The sequence below is a fragment of the Thrips palmi genome, unplaced genomic scaffold (assembly GCF_012932325.1).
Source record: "Thrips palmi isolate BJ-2018 unplaced genomic scaffold, TpBJ-2018v1 HiC_scaffold_18, whole genome shotgun sequence".
NCBI classification, from domain to species: domain Eukaryota; kingdom Metazoa; phylum Arthropoda; class Insecta; order Thysanoptera; family Thripidae; genus Thrips; species Thrips palmi.
Genome location: NW_023144627.1, coordinates 835,895 through 860,145, shown reverse-complemented (window position 1 = coordinate 860,145; position 24,251 = coordinate 835,895). Strand labels below are relative to the sequence as shown.

The following is a 24,251-nucleotide window of genomic DNA, read 5'->3' as shown; positions in this document are numbered from 1 at the left end:
GGCGAGGCTAGCCGTCGATCCTCGGGGAATGTGCTTCGTCCAGTTTCTCATAGAGCCCAGCGAACAAGCGGTGGCATGAAAAATTGGTCGTTCTTGTAGGCAGTGCGACCCAGCGCGGACAGTACATGAGGCATTCAAAAATTAATTACATTAATTGTATAATATTATTATAATTTAATTCTAAATTCGAGTAATATTCCGTTTAACATGAAATTGATTTGGCATCTTGCGTATTTCTGTCACACTTCAACGAAATTAAATTATGTCTGTTTAAAGTACTGAGTACTATTTAAAAACTGGAACTCGCCCGAAATGTTATGGTTACAACATTATTTTTTTTTCGAGTAACTGTGCGTTCATTGTATGGCCCATTTTCCTTTTTAATTCGGTTTTTCATTTCGAGCAACTGTGCAAAATTGGCGCGTTTGTAAAACTCTTAGACTCTCTTAATCGAAACAGATGGCGAGCCATTAACTAATTGTGAAAATAAGGTAAATTGTGGCATGTTATTCAAAAATTAATTTACAATTGTGTTTATTGTCAATTTCGGTCATCTGTGCGTATATCATGTGAGCCACTCCCACTTTATGCTGAGTTCCAGTTGACCGGTCTCAAAATTCCACTTCATTTAAAAAATATAGGTTGAGATGACTATGTTTTCCATTTTAGCGGAAAGTGATAAGTCACAGAAACCCTCTGCGGAGTGACCTGACAGCAGATTAGTCCAATCGTGACCATTTTAATGTAATTTGGGTATCGTACAGTATAAGCATATGAGATATTTTCCTAGGAGAACCACCTTTTTTCTTTGGATTTCACTTCATGTTGTAGCACTTTGTTTGATTGACTACTTTTACGCCAACAAACTTCTTTCAAGATCTGAGGCAAATGAAAAACCGCATTAATCATCAAAATGCAAAAGTTTTTATTTATCGAGCTCATTTTTGTTTTCACCACACCATCACTTCGGACTTTTCAAAGCTTTCCCAAGAGCTAATCTTACTTATTTAGAAACGCAATTGCAGCCTTTGGAAACCGTAAGCCTTCCTCCCTTTTTTGCATGAAAAAGATTCAATACCTAGAATAGGTACATCTTGGCCAAATGCTCAAAAGCTTGAAAATCCGAAAGTTGTCCGAATTGACATCACTTCACAAAAATAGGTAGGCGTTGACAAGACAAATATAAAATGTTAACTCAGATTTGGATGAGAAATGGAATTTTTTAAGTGACAAATGTTCTTTTTGGCCATTTTAGCACTTTAAAATTCAAAAACTTTTTCATTGTGCATCCAAACCTATGAAATGTGTTGACCTTTTTAGTTTGTCTTGTTGAAACAAATCCGTTTCTGTAATGCAAAGTCAATTTTAACAGTTTTGAAAATACACTGATCCCCCTTCGTCGCCGCTGGCTGGCTCGTTCGTCACGCGAGCGCCTATAGTTCCAAAATGTGACGCAAGGAGCGCCACTGCTCGTCGATCTACGACGTGCTACACGTCGTAGATCGACGGATATGTTGACATGTCGTATCTTCGACGGAATTCCGTCGTAGTTTTGAAAAAAGTCTTAGCGTGAAGGCACTGATTACCTAAGGCAGCTTTCTGAGAAACACCGCAAACACACTGGTAAAACTGGAGCGTAGTTGTATGCTTCATTCAAGCATACAACTACGCCAGAAGACTTTACGCTTGGCGTCAAGCGTACACTGCAGGAAATAACCACAACAAAAGTACACAAATTTCTGGCAAATTTTTTATCAGGTTTTTATTGTACTTTCAAAGTACAACAATTGTTGTACAAAGTACAATGGAACCGGCATGACGAGTGCTGGGCAGTGCAGGCCTCGTTGTGGTTTGTACAATTCTCGTTGTACTTTCTACAATCCCTGTTGTACTTTTATTGTACAGTTTTTGTTGTACATTTGTTGTACTATTCACACTTTTTCTTGCAGTGTAGAGAAGAAATGCTCCCATGCATTTAGATAGGCGGGAGAGGGGCGAAATGGAGAACTACGCTTGAAGCCGAGCGTAGTTCTACTACGCTTGAAGAAAGGCGTAAAAGTACGCTTCAGTTCCACCAGTGCACGCTTCCTGTTAGTCCCAGGAACACCCTGGAAATCGCCTTTGCCTCTTGCCTTCAGTGGAGGCTACCTGGTACACCGAAAAGTGTCCACGAAACATCTCTTCGTAACACAAAGAAAAGGAAGGCTTTGTTGGCTGAGCGATAGCGAAACCTGTTACTCCAGTGGGGTTGGAAATCTTTTCCTGTCTGTGTGCGTGTGTACACCAGGGTTGTTAACGTTAAATTAACGGTTAACGGCGTTACGACGTTAACGTTAAAGTTAATTTAACGTTAACGGTAACTCGTTAAACATTCGGATAGTCCGAAACGTTAACGCGTAAACGTTACACGACCCCTGTAACTTTTAACGACGTTAAAGTTAAATTACGGCACTAATTATGCAAAATATTCGGTCTAAAAATGACTTGGAAGAGGTTTTGACATGCATTTGGGTCAACTAAACCTCCTTATTTCCGTATTTTAACAGTCAAAAATTAACCTGACTCATTTCTTAAATCGTCCCACAGAGGCATTTTTGGTAGATTTAGTAAACAAACAGAATTTTTCATCGTTTAAGTAGAAGCAGGGTTAACTTTAACGGCCGTTAAACGTTACGCGTAACGTTAAGGGGAGGTTCTGGTGAAAATCTTGCCATTTTCCTAATGGATCCTACAGTCATTATTTGTTCGGAATATAAAATTTTTCATTGGGGAGACTAAAATTTGACTTTTGAAGGCACATGCCAGGCTGTAAACCCAGTCGAAGAGTCTTTTTGAGCCTATTTTGGCTGTATCTTAAAAAATCTCCTTGCGCATACTATTTTGTCGTAAAAGGTTGACCTTGACATTTTTCACTTCTTCGACTCATATTCAAAAGATTCCGGCATGCATAGCTCAAAACTTCCATTATATTATTAATTATTAGCTTTTAAAGCTGAAAAGTCCCTAAAATTTGTCTATTTTGTACATTTTTGATCAATTTTAGTGAAATGCTTGGTTAGAAAGCTTGCGAATAAAAATGCAATTGACATTTTGAGATGGGCATGCCGGCATTTTTAAAAAATGAATCGAAGAAGTGAAAAATGTCTAAGCCAACCTTTTACGACAAAATAGTATGCGCAAGAAGATTTTTAAAGTTATAGCCTAAATGGGAGAAAAAGGCTCTGCGACTGGATTCAGGGCAAAGAATGTGCCTCCCCAATGAAAAATTTTAATAAATACTTGATAAAACATCAAATTTTTAACAAATTTTCACAGTGGGACCTATTTAGGAGAAAATAGCATTTTCACCAGAACCTCCCCTTAACGCGTTAAACTTTTGCTGATACCCGTAACTTTAACGCGTTAACGTTACGGGTCTCTTGGTTAACGTGTAACTTAACGCGTTACGTTTTAGATTTAACGTTAACAACCCTGGTGTACACTGCTCCTCCTGAACGGCTCGGCCGTTTCGGCTGAGATTTTGCAGGGTCATTAGGTGAGCGATTCTCACGTTTCGGGGTAGTTTTGGCGTCTCTGATTTGCCGAAAGTGAGAAATATCCAATTAAGTTTTTCTGATTATTGGGGTCCTGGATGATACTAGAGTTATGGCAATGGTATTTATAGTAAAGACCTTTTACTATCTTCCTAAAAACATGAGCCATAAGGTATTCCCATACGTTTTAGTGGGTGTTTTGATCACGGAAATTACGTTATCACGGAAGTTACAAAGTGTGAAAATCAGCTTTAACGGCTGACTCGGGCTTGCTGTGGCTTAAAAGTCGTTCCAGGGTCAAATGATACTCTAAGCCCGACATTTAAGCGGAAAATTTTTTCAACTAGTGCTGCTGCAACATTGGGTAAAGGGTGCCACGGAAGTTACAGGTAATTGTTGATACACGCCATTTAATAATGCTCTAGCCCGCTTTGAGACCGTGTACAGCATCTTAGATTTCCGCGACCCATGCAATTATGTCCCAGGGACTCCACTTTGATGGCTTGTGTCATGGAAAGTTACAAGTTTGGCTTGGGGAGAAGTCCAGAGCTGCCTTTTCGAAATTTGTGTAGTGAAATTGAATATACGGAGGACATTTTTCGTTGCAGCATAAGTACCTACGAAAGAAGTCTGACATATTGGTCTTCGGTTGAAATTAGCTCGAGACATGCCAAGCTTCGAATCCCCATCGACAGTTGGCAGCATTTTCGAACCACACCGCCACACTGGGGGCGGAAAGTTCGAGTATGTTCTCTTTGGACAATCACGGAAGTTCATTTGGGGTATTCCAAACGCTACGTAGAGCAATCCAACGAACGTGAACTTTTCGAAATGTGTGCGTTTAGTGGGCAATGGCCCTCCCTAACATCAGAAACAAACCCCATGTCGATATCTGCGCTCGTTTGGGCACAGGAGTCAGAAGAAACGAAACTACCCCGAAACGTGAGAATCGCTCAGGTATATCCTTGGCTGAAATTTTACTACCCTACTGAACCAGTTGCAACTGGTTCAATTTTTATACCCGTAAAACACCTAAAACGGCAAAAAATCAAGTTTTCTGCAGGCAGATCACTTCTGTCTTGAAGAAAGGGGGGCCTGGGGGGCGGAGCCCCCAAGCCTCGACAAGTTAAAAAGTTACAAGGGTTAAGATCGTGTTATCTGTATATGAAGCAACACAATCTAGAATGAGGGGGGGGAGTCCCCCCCCCAGCATGCAAAAAGTTAGAAGTAACCGACGATGCGCCGCAGGCCAAGGTAGGTACGCCAGGCGCGGATGAGAGGAACGGGCAGCGAGACATCGCGAAGCCTGTTACGACAAGACGCGGTCTGGCGTAAACCTACCTTGTTCATCAATGATTGGTTAACCGAAAGTTCTACTGCCATACTGAACCTGCTGCAGGAGGTTCAGAAGACGACGTGCCACATCCCTCAGTCGCAGGAAGTCACACACTTGTGAAACGGTGACAAGGTGGGCAACGGTGCTCTGGTACACGTAGGCGGGCAGGTGGCTCCAATGAGACGCGCCAAAGCCCATGACTACCCAGGCGCTGCACATGCAGAGTGTGGAGCCCAGGAGGAAAGTCAAGCCCAGGCGCGCGAGGAGACTCGGCACGGGGGACCAGTCGGATGGCGACGGGTCTTTGTGAGTGCGGTCCATCGCGTTCACCGACACCTGGAATCAGAGGCATGATTTTTGGCTGAGCGATAGTGAAGCCCGTTACTCCAGTGCGTTTGAAAAGTTTTGTCTGACTGTCTGTGCGTCTGTCTCTGTGTGTGTGTGTGTGTGTGTGTGTGTGTGTGTGTGTATACACTACTCCTTGGCTCGCCGCACACCAAAATTCAGCTCTCAATCCATTCGGTCATATTAGCCCCAAAAAAACTTAATAAGCGGGATAACTTTTTAGGTACTTCCAACTTTTTGTCAAGTTTCGTGTCGTTTCTTTTCCTACGTTTTTGAGGCTGCTGATGACGAAAATAGAACTCATTCGCACCCCCGACCCAAAGTTAAGTTCCATGAGTAGATTTTGGTGACCAAATGCTGATTTTTGAGGGGATTACGCCCATTTCTACGGTCTGTCTAGGAAAACAGCCTAAGGCAGGCTACACTGTTAGAAAACTCCGTAAAAATATGGAAATTTAACGGAGACTGGTCCATTTTTTTAACGGAGATCTCCGTTTTTTTTTGAATTATGGATTTTCTCCGTAAAAATATGGAAGTTATGTATATAAATGAAATAGAAGCCTTACTTATCAAAAAGAACAGACTAATTCACGTTATCGATGGGTTGGGTGACCAACTGATTCGGTGTTCCAAGAGTACGCCTTCCCTAAAGTGACCTTGCCTTTGGGTTTCCGTCCATTTATCCGATTCTAATGGCATGTGGTCAAGTGGATCTTCAAACAGTTTTGGAGAATATCACTGTCGTCTAAAAGGACACTGTTTGCATTAACATCGAAGGTGGAAGGAGGGAAGTAAACCGGTAAAATGCGTTTATTTCTGCAAAAATGCGGTACAGCTCCGTAAAAATAGGGAAAATCTCTGTTAAAAAAATGGAAAATCTCCGTAAAAATATGGAGAATTTACGGAGCCTCCATTCCCAAAATTAGAGTAACTTTCTCCGTAAATTTACGGACTTTTTTTCTGACAGTGTAGAGCCGCAGGCTAAGGTAGGTGGATACGCCAGGCATGGATTGTCGATACTTGCGCAGCATCGCGAAGCCTGTTACGACAGGACATGGTCTGACGTACACCTACCTTGCTATCATGGGGAAATCACTGAATTTCAGTGTACAAATCCATTGAATTTAAGTTAACTTTTGATGAATTTTGGCAAAAACTACTAAGATTGACTACTGACAATTTTTTTAAGAAGAATTTCAATGAATTTTCCTAAATTTTGAAGAATTTCAATTAATGTTGGTGTTTGAATTTGGTCGAAGTTATTTCCTCTTGATCTTTGTGCCCTTCAAGGCACCGCTTTTCAGTACTTCCGACCCCGAGCTGCCAATGACATTGCTTTTTAACCACAACAAACCCATAAAGAATTCCTGGATGTTTTTCACCAGGAATAGAGTGTACTTTCAATGTTCAACTCACGTTGTTCATTACAATGGAACCGGCATGACGAGTGCAGTTAAGGCCAGTCCTCGTTGTACTTTCTGCGATCCCCCATGTATTTTTTCCCACAGTTTTTGTTGTGCACTGGTAATCCAAGTGTGGACCAGGTCCACGCTAGGTGACGTGGTGGACCACGAATGGTCCACGCCAAGCTGTGGTCCACACTTCACAGCGTTGAGCTCCTCATGGGCCTATCAGATTTCGAAGTGGGGACCATCCGTGGTCCACGTTTCCTAGCGTGGACCATTCGCTGTCCACGTTTCCTAGTGTACCGAGTGGCAAACAACTTCGTCAAACTTTGTAAACAATTATTTCAAATTCACCTTCTTTCACGTTACTTCAAGGGAAATGTACACCAAAATTCAAGTTGTTTGCTCCTTGCGTTGTACTTTTCTTGCACTGTTCACACTTTTCTCCTGAAGAATAATGAACTTACTAGGAGATTGTCGTGGGCCTCTGCCGTGGAGCGCAGACGCGAGAGCTCCATCCACGAGGTGAGAGTGAGCAGAGAAGCAGCCATGTACGCTCCACCCGACATTCGGGTAAAAACACCGAGGCGGTCCAATTCGCTACTTTTTAGTGCCCTCGAAATATCAGCGAGAACCCTGAAAATACCACATTGTCACTGCAACCACCCGCTTGGAAAAAAACTGTTGAAAAGGGGCTTCAAATGTTTTATTTGAGTGAATTTGCACTCAAAAATATCCACGAAGCTCTTGCTGTAAAGGCATTGTAGAATTGCTCCGTTTTATGAAGAAATTTTTCGTATTACGAAGAATCTTGCTTCATGATAGGGTCAGGGCGGGGAAGACCTGGACACCCCTCATTTTACTTCAAATACCGTAGGCACAGGAATAACAACTATCAAAAGTTGTTCCGTGGCATCAGCGGTTCACTACACAACAGTTGTCAGGCCAGTACATACGGCATTTGAAGTAAAATGTGGGGTGTCCAGTTCTTCCCCGCTCCAGTTTTTCCCCGCCCTGACCCGACGAGGCAATTCTTTCTAGAACTTAACCGTCTTACCTGTACGTTGACCAAAGTACAGTGCCCTGGACTATTAAAGCCCATATCAATGTGCTGCGCAGCGGATGGCGACTTATGTAAAGCCAAGGAACGTGGATTCTACCCCGTGCTGTTCGCGAATCTGAAAAACCGTTTGGGATGTGAGGACGAGGATGCAACTTGTCAATGATTTTGTCGAATGTGACGGCACATTTTGTTCTCACGTGAAACTCGCCACGTTCCCTTTGATAGTGTTTCGCATAACTATTTGAACCGGGTATTTCGATCAACTGTCACATACTGTTTGAAATTGGGCTCCGAAATTTAATGGAGAAAAACTCTGGAATCGTGTTTACGGAGCCCCCGTTTAGTTTCTATTTTTTTTTTGAGAGATTTTGTTAAAGCTTAAACCAATTATCTTCAGAGCATTGTTTGGGTTTAGAGAGAGCCGAAATGCTTGCCTTTTTAAGGTGTATCAAAGAGGGCTTCTTCAAAGCATTAATTAAGTCTCAAATGGACCAAGAGGACTTTGCGAGCTTATTTTTTGACCTACATCGTGTAGCTCTCCCGCAATGTTATGAAAACTGAGCTTAACAAGAAGGGGGCCACGGTCACCTTTTCTCATTCTTTTCCTGGTTGCGAACCTTTTATCGTGACATCCTGATCGTAAAGCATGCATTTTCTATAAGCATGCATTTTCTATAAGTTTCCCGAAGTTTCCGAAACAACCAGAAAAGGATGGCATGTACTGTGCCTTCTCATTTACTTCTGATGCTTATCATTGACTAACCAACACATACCTTTGACGTAAATTTTTGTAACGCTGCGATGAGTAAATATCCTGTGTTTGAAACAGCAAGCCACGGAATAATAATTTTGTCTGTATAAAATGTTGATTGACACTGGATATCGTTCCAAATGCAGTATCAAACTATTGTTATTCATCACTTTAAATTAGTTTTGGCCTCAAACTTCTTGGTGATAGCATTACTAGTTTCCATGAGCCAGCCTATGCTGCATGCTGGTAAGGTTAAACCCGCCGGCTGCTTGACTGAAGAATTGTCTGTGCTGCTGTATTTGAACAAGTCAACGCACACGACGCACTACAGCATTTCTTTGATTGAGGTTATTTCATAATTTCAGGGTCTGAATCATTCCAAACCATTGTAAGAACGTTATTAAAGGAATAATCTTTCAAATCATACTCTGACACTGCCACACACAATCAACAACAAAATAAATAAGGTAAACAAAAACAAAGGTGTGCCAACATAAGAAAATAACATCTTATGAGTCAGAAAGTAAACTATAAAGTTGTTCTTTTGTGTGAGTCGTTCATCAAATTTTAAGCTTTAATAAACATACCATTCCCTTAAAAATCCCTAATATACATCCAAAGTTAGCTTTACTTTGGCGCTAGCATGTTCCCAAGATCTTAGGTTGGCACTACCATCTTCTTGTTGTTAGGCTTATTTGTTGTTCACTATGAGAGTGTGTGTCTTGAACTTTCTTTGTGTGAAAATAACGAATTTTCAATAGTTGTGGATGTTTCAAAGCATAAAATTATGAATATTACTAAAATGCAGTAGTACTGTAGTGCTTCGCATGTGTTGACATGCTTCTATATTGCAGTACTGAAAATATTTCTGCCAAAGCAACCCGGTCACTTAACCTCAACCTTGCCCTGGGCTGGACAGCATTGGATACCTCAGTGCTGTTCTCACCGAAGATTGCTGAGGACTTGAAAGATAAAAATAATTTTGAATTGTGTTTTCAAATTGTATGACAATTTATCTCTAACAATATGCATTTTCAATCATTGGTTTTTATCAAAAAAACTACTGCTTTTTAATGAGGCTGATCGCTGTTAACTTTACGCTCATCTCAGCTTTACAAACATCTACATGACAGGTATGTACTGGTTTCCCAAATAATATTGTTTAAGAAGTAAATGAGATGGCCAAGTAAACGTAACCGCTTTGAGGATGGACTGGGAAGGGAAGTTGCCACTGCTGTAGATATCGTGGGATCTTGAAATCCACCTAAATTAATGCGGTCAAAACTGAGACCGCATCAGTTAGGCACACTCCGCATGAGTAAATGAAGTCAATCTTCTCCGCATCAGTTAGTGCGGTCAAATTGATAGAAAATTACACCGCATTATGTTTTGCGGAATCCTCCGCATTTGTTTTCTCAGTGAAATGTTCCTGTGTTCACCTTTAAGGTCCAACTGACAGGTTAGTATTTTTAGGCACATCGATAATTCGTCGATGCTCAACTTGGTATTTCTAACAGTTGAAAATTTTATTTGTGTCCCACTTTAAGTAAGTAGCGTGTATGCATTATAATCGATCCTTGTATTACATTTTTGAAAAGAAAATAAAGGTGCTGCATACACAGATTCCAAACGCTATGAGTGTAGCACGTATGGTGCAATGCAGTGAGATATCGCACCATAAGTACGAGCAATGCCATTGCCATATTGCACCTAACGTACAATGCGCCCGAAAATGACCAATGCCAATGCATGGTAATGGGAATGTGCGATGCAAAAAGCATTGCACCAATTGACGCTATATTCATGGCGTTTCGATTTTCAGTGAAGCTTCCTTGAGCGTGATGCGCACCCGCGTCAGCCGTCATGCGTGCCTTGTAACTTCGAATATCGTACCATCCTTGCGAGCCCCCACCGGCAAATATCCGTAGATTGCAGCACCCCACAAGAGTTGTTGAAGAACCATGTTAGAGATGAGATAGCGTCACGAGGGGGTTCCTCGTTTCCGTAACCTGCAAGAGTGTAACTCCACCCAGGTGAACCGAAATATAGCGTTCAGGCTCCAATCGTGGGTTGGAGTTCCTTTAGGGTCATTCCATGCCAAGTCAACCAGAGCCAAAGCCATGATGTCACCGATTTGGACCAAAGTTGGTGGATCGCCGTCAATTAGTGTTAAGATCGATGCCCTAAAATAGTTTTGGCCAATTTCCAATACTTCCGGAGATATAGCCATACCTCATTTTTGGCTATTTTGCCAAATGTAAAAACAGTGTTTCACTTAAGTGCCAATATCTTGGCTCCTATGAGACCTAGAGTGGTGATTCTGTGCTCATTCGAAAGGAAATGAAATTTCGCATAAAATGGCGTCGGTTTGGTGTCGATAGATGTGAAAATAGGAAAGTTCACTCTAACGAAGAAACAGTGAACTTTACAGTGTAGTTCCCACCGAACGCCATCTTCGATTTTTGAAATTTTTGTCCTGAAGGTCCATTGAGGTCCCTACTTCATTGTCTTAAAGTATCTCAAGAAGTTCTTGGGTTTTGCGGTTTTTGTAGGGGGAAAGTAAAACAGTGCACCCAAAAAATGGTGATTTTGCAGTGAAGGACCCGAATTAAGTGACATCAAAGGCAGCCAACCCTATTCATAGACCGCCTGCTCCGTGTACAGGCAGCGACCGATATCTGAGGCCACTCCCTGATAGGTCGAGTTACTTCACGCTCGAATCCTCGGATTTTAAACATGGCGAATGTAAATTTTGACTACATCATTCGGTTTATCTTGCCCTAATATATCAATGAGGAGTTGGCTAAAAGTATCCCAAACACCTGGTGAGCGGCGGGCTGTTGCCTACAAGGCAACTTATTTCCACAGCTGTTGAGTAACTGCCTAGTATGCAGGAGATGATGCAGCCAGCCGGACACCTGTGTGTTTGGGCTACTAATTGCCTACTTCTCTGGCAACCACTACCACATATCCTTGGTTGCCGACGCGAGTATGACGCAAGCGGTTTTCCTCTGTAAAAATTTTTCCAAGGCTAAGTCTAATTATCAAGCTGAACGATAAGATCCTCATCGAAGTGAGCATCTTTTTCACCCAGTGCAAGTAACCAAAAGTAAAGTGTACTACACCGCTCTACAAGTACGCTCTGAAAATTAAAAGCTGTTATTAAAAGTTATGAACTTTGAGACGAGGATTTTGAATTAGACTCTTACTAGAGTCTTGGTTAAAAATTTATGGTGGAAAGCCGCTTGCGTCGGCAACTGAGGATATGTGGAAGTGGTTGCCAGAAAAGTAGGCAAATAGTAGCCCAAACACATGACAGGTGTGCGGCTGGCTGCGTCCCATCCTGCATACTAGGGCAGTTACTCAACATCTGTGGCAGTGGCGGATCCAGAGGCGGCCTCGGAAAGGGGGGGGGGGTAGAGGTTTTTGTTTACTAACAGGGGCAACGACATTTTGAAGGAGAAGAATTTCAAGAGGAATACCGCTTGCGTCATGCTCGCGTTGGCAACTAAGGATATGTGGTAGTGGTTGCCAGAAAAGCAGGCAAATAGTAGCCCAAACACACAGGTGTGCGGCTGCACTGTGAAAATTTGTTGTCACTTTATGACGAAAACGTGGATGACATTTTGATCACTTTGAAATAATGACAATCTCCTCACAAATTGATGACATTTTCATCAAAGCTCCTATACATATTGCATGGGCGTGGGAACAATATCATTAATTGACTTGATGACATCCTTGTGAGGAACATTAGCCTTGAAATTGTCATCAAATGATGACTCAAATTTTCACAGTGTGGCTGCATCACCTCAACCGCCAACTTTGGTCCAAATCGGTGACATCATGGCTTTGGCTCTGGTTGACTTGGCATGGAATGACCCTTTATCAGTGTATAACAGTATATGAATTCAGTTTCAACGAACCAACTATCCGTTCCTTAAAACGTTTTTTACCTCACACTCACACAGCGGATACTCCACCCCAAAGAACCGGCTCAACCTTCAGCTGACCTCGTGAGTGGCGGGAGGGGAAAAGATGGTGGGGTGGGCAGAGAGGGACTCACGTACTGCCTTTCACAGCGTACTTTGGCGGGGGTAGTAAAATCCCATATTAGCCCATTAGTTTAACTGCCCTGTAGGCAGGCAAAAGCGTAATCAAACTCGACTCGCCACTGAGGTAAACCAACACAGAATAAAAGTGAGCTTCCTTACGTACACGTTTCCTTTTAACTTAAATTTTAAACTTGAGACTCAAGATTCAGCCACACGCACGGAATCACCCTGAAGTTTTCGCCACTTTTCAGGACACGCTAAATTCCTTTGCACATCTCCTTTACGTGATCTCACACAATTTTGCGCACATGCGCTTTTAAGAACGAATTTGTACGCAATTTCGCTGGACTTTGTGCGATTTTGCGTAAAAAGAAAACTGAACGAAAGAGTTCACATGTTTAAAAAATGAACATTTACAGTATTTAGCGTGTGAGGTTCAAGCGTATTTTGTGCCTATGAATGCGTGAACATTGTAATATTTTTTACCAAACGCCTTAACAAGGTTCATACTCCTTTTTTTTACTTCTGTAACAGGTTTGGTCGGAATAACATCTCACCATGAATCTATTTAACACAGGGAACTATCTCACAAATTAGGTCAAAAATTTCTTTATTAACATCGAATTAAGTGGTGAGTTAGGAATTGCTGTCTTAGTGGTTCGAGTCACAGCGCAAGCAGTGGGGAAGTGGACAGTGACTCGAGACATAGTCGACCGAGATGTAATGGACTGCGTCAAGTTCCTTAGCACCTCCTCAAAATTCGCCATCGTCAATGAAGGATTGGAAGACGATCTGGGCCATGAAAGCTAGAAACGTAGAAATCGCAGAAATCATCTGAAAATCGAGGACAGAACAACAATTCAAATATCTAGTGAAAGAGAGAGAGACGCATAAAAATATGCAAAGCCCTTTTGGCATCCGCCGTGCACTTTACTTTTAGTGTTTACACGTTCAGAACCCCAACAGGGTGATTCGCCTTGCGCAGCAATCAGCAATTTATGATAAATGTGCCAAAAGGATTTGAAAAAAAAAAATAATCAAATATTGACACGTAAGTGACAAAATTTCCAGGGTGGCAGAGGTTTTGATAACATTTATTTAAGCTCTGTTCCCTTCCTACCCATGTCGCTGTTGCCAGGCTGATGTCCAGCAGTCCAAACACATGTGGCCTCATGCAATTGTTGCTTATTTCTGTCAAAAACATTCGGATCTACGCAAAAAGAGAAGACATAAGATGACTCTGGGAATTTATAATATGGCATTGACAGAATTTTGGACCGGAACGGAGAAGAAATAGAGGGGCCACGTAGTCAACACATTGTTTTAATCAAGTCAAAAGATCTGCTTGAAGGTGTTGCTTGGAATGAACGCTTCGAACGGCACCGAAGCGAATACGGTCGCAACGCATTTCGAACATTTATAGACATTTTATGGCAGGACTGCCATAAAAAAATTGGGCAGGATCCAGAAAGTTGCGATAAGATATTCCTCACACGGATTTAGTTGTGTTCATGACTCAGTCACTCGCATTGAATGCGTATGCCTTGAGTTCGTGCAGATGTTCTGTTCACGTACCTCTGAAAAGCCCCCAGGGCGACTTTTTATCAGAAACGTCTCGCAGAGTCTCCCAATGTGTTTACTCTGCCGAAAACAGAACGGAATTCAAGTTATTCAACGCCCATAACGATGTTTCCTCTAAAGGCTTGAATGCTTGGATCCACAACTCGAGTATTCCAAAATCTCCCGCGGGGTACGCGGTAGTTAATGTATCAGTTAAGTCAATTACCTCGGCTGAAATTCGATGACAAGCGACACAAAACAACGCGAAGGACAGTCCTTTCATGGTTCCAGAGATACTTGTCAAAGTAATTACTGATTTGTCCTTCACTCCGAACGAAATACTTTCTATCAGTATCAAATAGTCCAGTCCGGCGTTGTATACGGCGTCGGCCATGGAAAACAACACCCTCTCTCCATACGACGCGCAGAACTGCTCGCGTATGTCCAGCAAAACTTGGTGCCTCACTCGCAACGTCCTTATTTCGCTTTTAAAGCGATGCTGCAACACAGGAGCACATCTTGAGGAACACTTCTGTATTCCTTACGTATGTCCATAGGATATGGATACAAAGGATATGGCTCAGTTGCGAACGAATAATATCAACGTAGTTGATGTACTGCGAAGGTTTGTCTCTGTATTAATCAATGGAAATACAAAACAGGTTCGTTTTGTTGATTGATAGTTTCGTGCTATGGTTGCACAAAATAAACACTGCAATCCCAGTGGTAAGTTTACTTGTCACGGATTTGGCAAGCCGTTTTAAATGCCAAAAATTGGCAAGCTTGGCCCGGAAATACTCCCCAGCTTGCCAAAATTTGGCAAGCTTATGAAGAGTGCCGACCAAAGTTTGCCAAATTTTGGCATTCAAAACGGCTTGCCAAATTTGTGGCAAGCAAACTTACCACTGGCTTCGCAGTGAAATAGACCTTCTAGTCGTGGTCGAGTGAAGAACAAGAAGAATCACAAAAGTGAACTTATTAGAACTTTTACTTCGAATATTTAGTTCTCCTTGCTTGGTAAAAGTTAATAAACATATTTTCTAGGAAATGCAACATATTTTGAGCAAATATATACACTTTAAATGCCCTAAATGGAGTCTTTTGTGATTCTTCTTGTTCTTCATTCAGCCACGACTAGAATGGTCTATTCTCTGAAATATATATCTCAGGTTTCAGTGCGAAACAGAGTCCTGAAAATTCTATCCGCGTGGTGGCTTTGTTCCCACCCAACTAACCTGAAACGGTGGCTTCCCCAACATCCCCACATTATCAGTGAAAGCCGCCTCTCCGATGATCTGCGTAACTCTTCCGGACGTGGGCCTCGGGTTTTCCTGGGACGCGTCGGCCACCCACACTCCCCTCGGCTTTCCTCTGCTAGTGTGAGTGCTGCTGCTGAGGGTGCGCTCGCAGTCTCTTCGAAGGTCTGCAGCCAGTTCGCTGATGACGGCCACTGGGCCCAGCACGACGACCGCTGACACGCAGTGGCGGACATTGTTGTAAAATTCCATGCCGTCCGTCGTCAACGACCAATCGCCATCCCAGGACATTGCGGCGCTGCAAGCGAGGGCCAAAAGCGTCGGCGTCGTTCCCAGAAACACGTTCCTGCAGCCTCGCAGCGAAAGCGAATGTCGCCCGCAGTAGATGCACATGGACCGGGCCAGCTGGGACACCGCCTGCACTCGGAGCAGGAGGAAGGCCAGGGCGAAAGCGACGTCCGCTAGCTGGAGACTTGCAGTGATGATTATGGGGTCATCTGGGCCTTCGTCGAAGTAATTGTCCCAAACTGACTTCAGTTGAACGAACGTCCACATGAGCGCCAGTCCGTACCGCAGCCATGGCGGCCACGGCCGCGGCGGCCATCCCCACAGTGGAAGCAGTCCCAAGGCAGATGAGAGCAGGGCCAAAGTGCAGCCAAACGTGAACAGAACCTTCTGGGAACCCACTGAAAAGAACAAAGCTGTATTAAATGACTTATATGTTCTCTTCAAACTCAACAGTGTACTCAGTACACTCTAGTTAGAGTAAGCTCATGAGTACACTCTAACTAGCGTGTACCGGATGAGTACACTCTAACTAGCGTGCACTGGTGAAACAAAGGCATTAAAATTACGCCCTTTAAGGGCATAAAACGTTAATGCCCTTGCGAAGGGCATTACAATTTTGCTTGAAGTTCCTACTATTTACGCCCTTCCCAAGGGCATAAAACGATTTATGCCCTTGGGAAGGGCGTAAAAGAGTATTTATGCCCTAAAGGGCATAATTTTTATGCCTTTGTTTTACCAGTGTGAACTCAGATGAGTACACACCTAAGCACGCCTGGTAATTTATGCAGCTGAAAGTGTGTACCGTGAAACGGGGTAACTTCGGACACTTTTGATAGGTTTTTTTGAAATTGTGAAAGTCGTGGTGCTGTCATGGACTTGAGGGTTAAAATTTATCATCTAGCCACCTTTAGCTTCGATTTGGCGCTTATTTCAAATATCTGCACCTCACCGCTTGTACAGTGGAGGTTCTGAAGCAGTGTCCGAAATTACCCCGTGTTTTGGGGTAATTTCGGACACCCCTGGAAAAAACGACTTTTCGTTCTGATTTTGGTCCCAAAATCGATCACTGTCTCTTTCTAAAGTGCTAATATGATTGTATGAGAAATTCGTAAGGGTTAAGATGTAAAGATATGGTAGGGGTGGTCATTCATACATAATTTGAAGTCATGTTTTGCACTCATATGTAGTTCGATTTCAGGAATAGTGGGTGGAACTGGCAGAGCCATATAGAACGCTTCTATTTTTTAATTTTTGACCGATTAGCTTTCATAGGCAACTCGGGCCATACATTTTTACGGGAAAGTGAATCTTAAATCTTCCTCTACAAGATTACAGACAATCACATACATGCATACGAAGGGCAAGTAGTCGTGTATGTACGGTTAGAAAGATACAGGGGCTCAGTGAAAAGCTTTGCATTTCAATTGTAGTAAACCGGCGAGCTATGCAGCCATTCGCCAAGACTAACTTTCATGTCACATGAATGAAAATTGATCACAAAACAGTCGTTGACACTAAGGTAGTATATGCATATAAAACTAAGAATTAAAGATGTAGCTTTGCCCCATTTAAATGTAATTCGAAGTTTATTAAAGCAACCGATGTAACAATTGGGGATTATCGTTGTTATTGGATTATCTTCAACTTTTAGAAGAGCTCTTCAGCTTCCACCACTCAAACCCTGCGAAATAGAAAGTGTTCAGGACATACCCACTCTCCCTGGCGTGACGTTTGTATGTCCGAAATTACCCCGTAAAGTAACATTTTTTTAGTTTTGAGCCCATATAAACCATACTATTTGACCCAGGTGATTAAAAATTTGACACAGTATTGCCTTAACATGATCGAATCGACAAACAATCACCTCATGAACCGGCCATGAACAGTTTCGGCATGCCAGTCAAAGTTTTTACGCAGAAAGCGAATTTAGGTAAAAGGTTAAAAATTAAAACCAAAAAAACCCCCTTTCTCCTAAAGTTTGCCCCTGATTTGGCCTCCGGGTGATTGATCAGATGGTTTTAAGTGTGGCCGATGCGATGCGCGCAACGGGACAAGCCTCCAAGTTGGCCGTTAGATGCGAGCGTCATCGCCATGCTTCCGGGCAGAGTTGTCCGAAATTTCACCGAGTGTCCGAAATTACCCCGTTTCACGGTACTCATCTGAGTACACGCTAGTTAGAGTGTACTCATCTGAGTACACGCTAGTTAGAGTGTACTCATCTGAGTACACGCTAGTTAGAGTGTACTCATCTGAGTACACGCTAGTTAGAGTGTACTCATCTGAGTACACGCTAGTTAGAGTGTACTCATGAGCACACTCTAACTAGAGTGTACTGAGTATACTATTGAGTTTGCAGAGTTCTCTCTTATTCCTGTACATTGACGTTGGTGCGCTTAAATAGAAGTTTCAATAACAATTACAACTGTTAACATGGCCATTAATGTTCACGAGACGCCTGTACGCACTGTGAACTGCCTTCCCCTTTCGTAGGCAGGCCGGCCGTCTGCTCGTGCTGCGTCCGAGTTGGTAAAGCAGCGCGCGCACGACAGGGAAACCAGTGCGCGTCACAACACTCTCTTTAATGGATGAATGAGAATAGATCGGCGTGGCGACGTCAAATATGATCAGCTAAGTGAAATGTGTGGTTAGCACGTGCGCGCGCGCACACGAACACACACGACCACTGGAATCGCTTGGTGTGCACCGAGCCCGGTCCCACGGCGAGAAGGGTGCCGGATCGCGAACCGGGCCCAACTAAGCGGAATGGGTACTGGGTACTCGGATTCAGTCGTCTTGTGACGCGCGCGCCTTTGGCGGACGGCTGCCGGACACCGCACCCTCAAAACCTTGCGAACCGATCTGTTGGCAGGGTCGTGAACGTTACTTTCAAATGTAACGCTTTACCGTTACTGCGTTAGTATGGGTATGCATTTGTTAACGTAAACCCTCTTGGTCACTGCCACACTGTCGCTGCCCTGTATCTCAATGCATCATCACGATTTCCTTGCACCTTCGTAGTAATACAGTCAACAGTCTCATAGAGGGGCATGTCTGGATCAGTGGCTTAAGATATAAACCAAGCATGAGTAGAGCGTCAATAACACAAATCACCAGAAGGGGTAGGTAAACAAAACTCAACAATTTCAGAACATGGTTAAGACTCTCTACTCTGTTGGTGCTACGCTCTCTCAGAGAAACACCCCGAGCTCTGTCTTTCAAAGACCATACCTCCTTGCAAGTCAACCAGTTGCCTCTCCGGTAAGTCTTCGGAGTGGGGGTCAGCAACAGAATTAAACTTCACTAATCCTTCCTGGAAAAATCTGCATTTGTTTCCGCATGAAGCATCTCTCTGAACAATTTCACAGCCTCGTTCTTGTTGGGGTCCCCCTTTGCAGCTCTCTTGATGACTGCCCTTTCAGAATGGACACAACAGACATGGACCTCTGCGTTTGGCATCACTTCTCGAAGAGCACCATTTCCCGCGAAGGACTTATGGACAACAACACATATAGTATGAACAAAACGGGCCTCTCCGCTGACTTCCACAAAGCTAATAAGCATAGATGGGAGATGCTTCTTTGACTCGCTCGCCAAAAAGGCATAGCCAACTGGTTGTCCAACACCATCTCCGCCAACCACCTCAAGCACAGTGTGGCATCTGGTTCTTGTTTACCTTTTCAGTACAGTCCATCAGCATGACCTCTAGAAACATTTGAAATACTCGACGCATGTTGGACGTCTGTATGAGGATGAACTCCTTCTCTTTTGTTCCATCGTTAAACACCAATTCAGCATGGGCCTCATTATCAATAGCTTTCAGTTCGTCCAATTTCTGCTGAAGCATTTTTTCCTCAAACCTCCCTTGTGACCTCACGCTTACGGTTTAGCCCTTCAAAAAAAAAGCTTAATTATACCCTGTACATACACACGGAGCAAAGTAACAAACGTAGCACTACTCACTGAGCATTGTGAATGTCACGGTTGAGAATAATTTCTGATGGACCTTCGGGGGCCTTGATCAAAAGTTGCATTAAAATGGGCTTGGCCTTCCCAGCACGATATTCTGCTATTTTATCCACCGTATCTTTGAATAATCTGCGGTTTTCTGAGTAGAAAAAGTCATCTTCTGACTCCGATGACATCACCTCTCAATTAATGGATCAAATAGAGGTGATAAGGTGAGGTGTTTAACAAATGTAAAAATTTCACCAAAAACCTCCCCATCTCTGCAGAGATATTTGTCAACACTAGAGTCGTTGACAGACGAACGAGCGTAACTTGAAGACCCATACAAAATTTTGCCCTTACTTAGTTTGTCAAAAGTTTTGCACTCATACATATCAATAACAAATAAATAAGCTAAAGAGAAAATTACTGAGACTGGTTGAGGGGTTTCGTAATAACCACCCGCAAATAAATCAGGAGCAATAACGTCTGCAATATCTTAAGCGTTTTTACAGAATTCTTTTGCAATACCCCGGGTTTCATATCCTCAATAATTTTGGGCAAAAACCCGTGAAAAACCTCAATCGTTTACCAATTTGCAAACAAGCATCAAGCATCCTTAGTGCCATGGGCTAAATTGCCTATTTTACCATTTAGGCCTTGTGAATCATAGCAGGCTGTAACAAATAGTTGTCTTACTAGTTGTCTTACAGAATGGGACAGGTGCATGAGTAAGTGTACCAATTTCAAAGAGAATACTGGTAGAAAGTAAACTTTTTGGGCCAAAAAATTACTATGGTCATGGTGCCCCACGGGGTGGTCATGGTACCCCATAGGTGGGGCGCCGACCACTTTGCGTTTTATTTTCCAAAGTGTTCTGTGAGCCTGCCGTGCGTTGCAGACAAGTTCCAATGGGTGGAAGAGGTCCTTGGAGGTCCAATGAATCCCCTCATGTTGGAAACTTAACTTTTCGAACCACACGGTGGAGTAGAGGGAGGCTCAAAAAAATGTGGTCATGGTTCCCCACCCTCCCTTACACTTCAAAAACAGGAAGCATAATGTAGAGATCAAAAATATATAAGACGTGACAGGGTTGGATTTCACCTCTCCGACTTGGCTCATTTTTGGTGGATATTTTAGTACCCTAGAGAGATGTTAAAAGCTGGAGTAGCAGGTCCTGCAAAAATTTATTCACCAATCTGCAGACGTTTTTCAATATTTTTGAGTTTGTTACCTTAAATTTGGGTATTTTCTACTTTTTCTACAGTTTAAGCACTAGGAAGCTGAAATATGGTTGTCCTCACGTAACATGAGCCAAAGAAATCAGAATGTAGGTCTGGACTTGAGCTACGACTCATACTTCAGGAGACATTGGCAAAAATTGCGAAAAGTTACCGAAAAAGTCCCAAATTTTGGGGGGGTCAAAAATTCCTGTGAGAGGCTTCCCCAGCGTTCTAAACTTTAGAGAACGCGTAAGGCGTTGAGTAACTAAACGCCTTAGGCGTTGAGTAACAAACTGCCCTAAGGCGTCTAGGTTCTAAAGGCAAGCGCTTTAAGGCGCTTAAAGAACACCCAGGAATTACAGTGTAGGCTACCCTCCACGACAGGCGCGTCGCAGGGGGTTGCCTGCAGTCTTCTCCCGGACGGTCTGGGGCGGCAAGCCTGGCGAACCCCCTGACTGTCTCCAGCGCACTCCTACAGTGTGATTCCGCGCACGGCAGGGGGGCCTGCTGCTCCCCGCACGCGGCGAGAGGAGGGGCTGAGAAGGGCCTAACTACGGTGCTGGGTTGGTCGGGCCGGCTGATGGTCGGGCTTTTGCGGCACGCTTCGGCAACTGGGTTCGGGACGGCTTCGGGCAAACTTCGGGTGGGTTCGGGGCAGAGTGTTTTGCCAACACAAACATTAATGAACGCGCCGTACTAGGTTCAACCACTGTTATCTTTTACATTGATGCAAATCGAATTTACTGCACATTTTCAAACAAATGGTATGCTACGATAATTTTGTGCGACGCGTGTTGGTTTGACCGCGTGACACTGCCGAAGGGTCGCAATTTTAGGTTGGCAAGGGAGGGAATGCCGTTTTACTTTTCCACTTTTGTTTCGACTGAACGACACATTGCTGTACAGCATCTTCGCTCCATTTCGCTCTGGGACGAGGACGAGACGAAACAGGCACGGATTCTGCTCCGTGAAACAGATTCTGTATTTCGACATTGATACAATTAATTACTCTTGTTCCTCTCTCTCTACCACCGAAATGGGTAAGCTCACCGTTCGGGTGCTTCACGTAATGCTTGAAAGGTGCCTCGCGGCGTTTGACTGGTACTGTATAGTTTAACCGTTCCAATCCTAACTTCTTTTTCAACGTTCATCATTGTGATGCATTCCGTCTCTTTATCCATTACCACTTATACGCGTACTCCCATTAAATCGTTTCCAATCCTCACTTCCGAAGCTTGAAATCGCTGATGTAAACTGTTTGGTACGATTTGATGCACGACAGCTCTCGCACACCTACAAAATGTTCCACCCACTTCTATCGCTTCTTACGTTTTCTATGTCGTGTTTAACCTCCGTTGCCTGATCCATTATAGATACAGCGGAGTGGAGCGCATTCCTGAACCTCTACGCAGAGTTAATGAATGGCGTTACTAGCGGCTCGCCGCTCGTTTCTAAAGCTGTGGCGAAGCAGGCCCTTGCGACTAAGTGGGACGATGTGGCCACTATCTTGAAGGGAGGTTAAACCTGGTGCCCAACGGTTAGGGCCCGAATGGAAAATAGTGAGTTTTGTATTAAATCTCTGGTGTTGCAATTTTTTGCCGACTCTAAATCTCTAAAATTTTGTGTTTTTGAACACTAACACTTCATTTTTTGTGTGAACCAAGCAATATTTTAAGAAACAAGTCTGCCTTCCTTCTCAAATACTGATATTTTTCTTCTTGATGTTTAATGCTCGCTCCTCCTTTCACCAGGCGTGGACAGGCTTAAAGGCGAAGTCTCGAGAGCAGTACAGACAAAAAGCTCGGCCATTGATTGAGAGGACTGGAGTGTTGCGAAACCTGATGAATTGGCCATGAATATTACCTATGCCAAAGTAATGAATGTCTTAGGAGTTAATTCAGCCATAACGCCAGCCTTGACATCGTTGTTAGAACAAAGCCAGGCAAGCACGTCAGCTCTAGTAAGTATTTTTTGTAACCTCCTTGTCTTTTTGAATTATCAGTTACTGAATTGTTCTTTTCTTTTTTATTTCTTTTAGCCTCCTATGCAAGTGCCCGCTCCCCAGCGTGTCACCAACTTTACAATGGGGGTAAGTAAAGTAAGCCCTTTAAAAGTTTTCCCGAACTTCTAATAGGGGTACGCGCCGTTTAGTCTGGGCGCGTAGTGTGGCTGAGCGATGCGAATTGACATGGTTGTGCACTTTGGACTTTGCTTGAGAAGACGAAATGTGCATCTTAAGGACTCATATTGAGTGAACTTTAGACCAGGGGTACAAATGGAAGTGATTTTCGTTATCAGAACACCAAAACTGCTGGGATCAATGCCAAACTCGATTTAAAAATTTTGGTCCAAAATGGGTTAAATTCGGTTAAATGTGAGTCGGGGAAAAAGTTTGAAGGTCATTTTGAGTTCAGCACATCAAAAACTGCAGGAAAAAATATATAACTCGACTTAAAAATTTTGGCCCAAAAATGACCAAATTTGGGATGAAAATATAAGTCTGGAGTCGAAATGAGAGTGTTTTTCGTTATCAGCACACCAAAAACTGCTGGGTCAATGTCAAACTCGATTTAAAATTTTGGCCCAAAAATTGGTCAAAATTGGGGAAGTGTGAGTCTGGGAAAATTTTGGAAGTCATTTTTGAGTTCAGCACACCAAAAACTGCAGGAAATAATATAAGACTCGACTTGAAAATTTTGGTCCAAAAGACCTCGTTTCGGATGAAAATATAAGTCTGATGTCTAAATGGAAGTGATTTTTGCTATCAGCACTCAAAAAACTGCAAGAATCAATGTGCAATTCAATTTAAAAATTTGCCCCAAAAATGGGTTTAAAATTTTTGGGTCGGGGACAATTTAGAAGTCAATATTGAAGTCAGCGCACTGAAAACTGCAGGGAAACGCATGACTCTCAAATTAGAAAGTTTTGCCCCAAATTGCGTAGCTCTAGGTGAAAGTGTAGGTTTGGCATTGAAATAAATGTAGCTTTTGTGACTAGTACACTGAAATCTACAAACCTATCTAGACTCAATTTCTGTACATTCCTACACTGTCTTCATGAAGCACCCTCTGTCATCCCCAAATTTCCCTGATGCCACACCAATGTGAACCCCTCAGTCGAGTAACATTAAATTGCCAGCATTGAATCGTTTAAGGGGAGGTTCTGGTAAAAATCTTGCCATTTTCGAAATGGATCCTACAGTCAAAATTTGTTCGGGATATAAAATTTTTCATTGGGGAGACAAAAATTTGACTTTTGAAGGCACATGCCAGGCTGTAAACCCAGTCGAAGAGTCTTTTTGAGCCTTTTTTGGCTGTATTTTAAAAAAATCTCCTTGCGCATACTATTTTGTCGAAAAAGGTTGCCCTTTGACTTTTTTCACTTCTCGACTCTTTTCAAAAGATTCCGGCATGCATAGCTCAAAACTTCCATTATATTTTTAAATTTATTAGCTTTTAAGCTAAAAAGTCCCTAAAATTTTTTATTTTGT

General features: G+C 42.9%; 1 protein-coding gene across 1 annotated transcript in view; it reads right to left on the bottom strand.

Annotated features, from left to right (window-relative positions):
- The window catches only part of LOC117645486, a 14,679-nt gene extending 6,920 nt beyond the window's left edge, over window positions 1-7,759 (bottom strand). Inside the window, exons 1-3 of the mRNA XM_034385731.1 lie at window positions 7,678-7,759; window positions 7,088-7,256; window positions 4,911-5,205 (exon numbers count right to left, since the gene is read on the bottom strand). Of these exons, the coding sequence (XP_034241622.1) occupies window positions 4,911-5,205; window positions 7,088-7,189 (397 nt within the window). The 5' untranslated portion in view covers window positions 7,190-7,256; window positions 7,678-7,759. The remainder of the gene's footprint in view (window positions 1-4,910; window positions 5,206-7,087; window positions 7,257-7,677) is intronic.
- Between the last annotated feature and the right edge of the window lie 16,492 nt (window positions 7,760-24,251).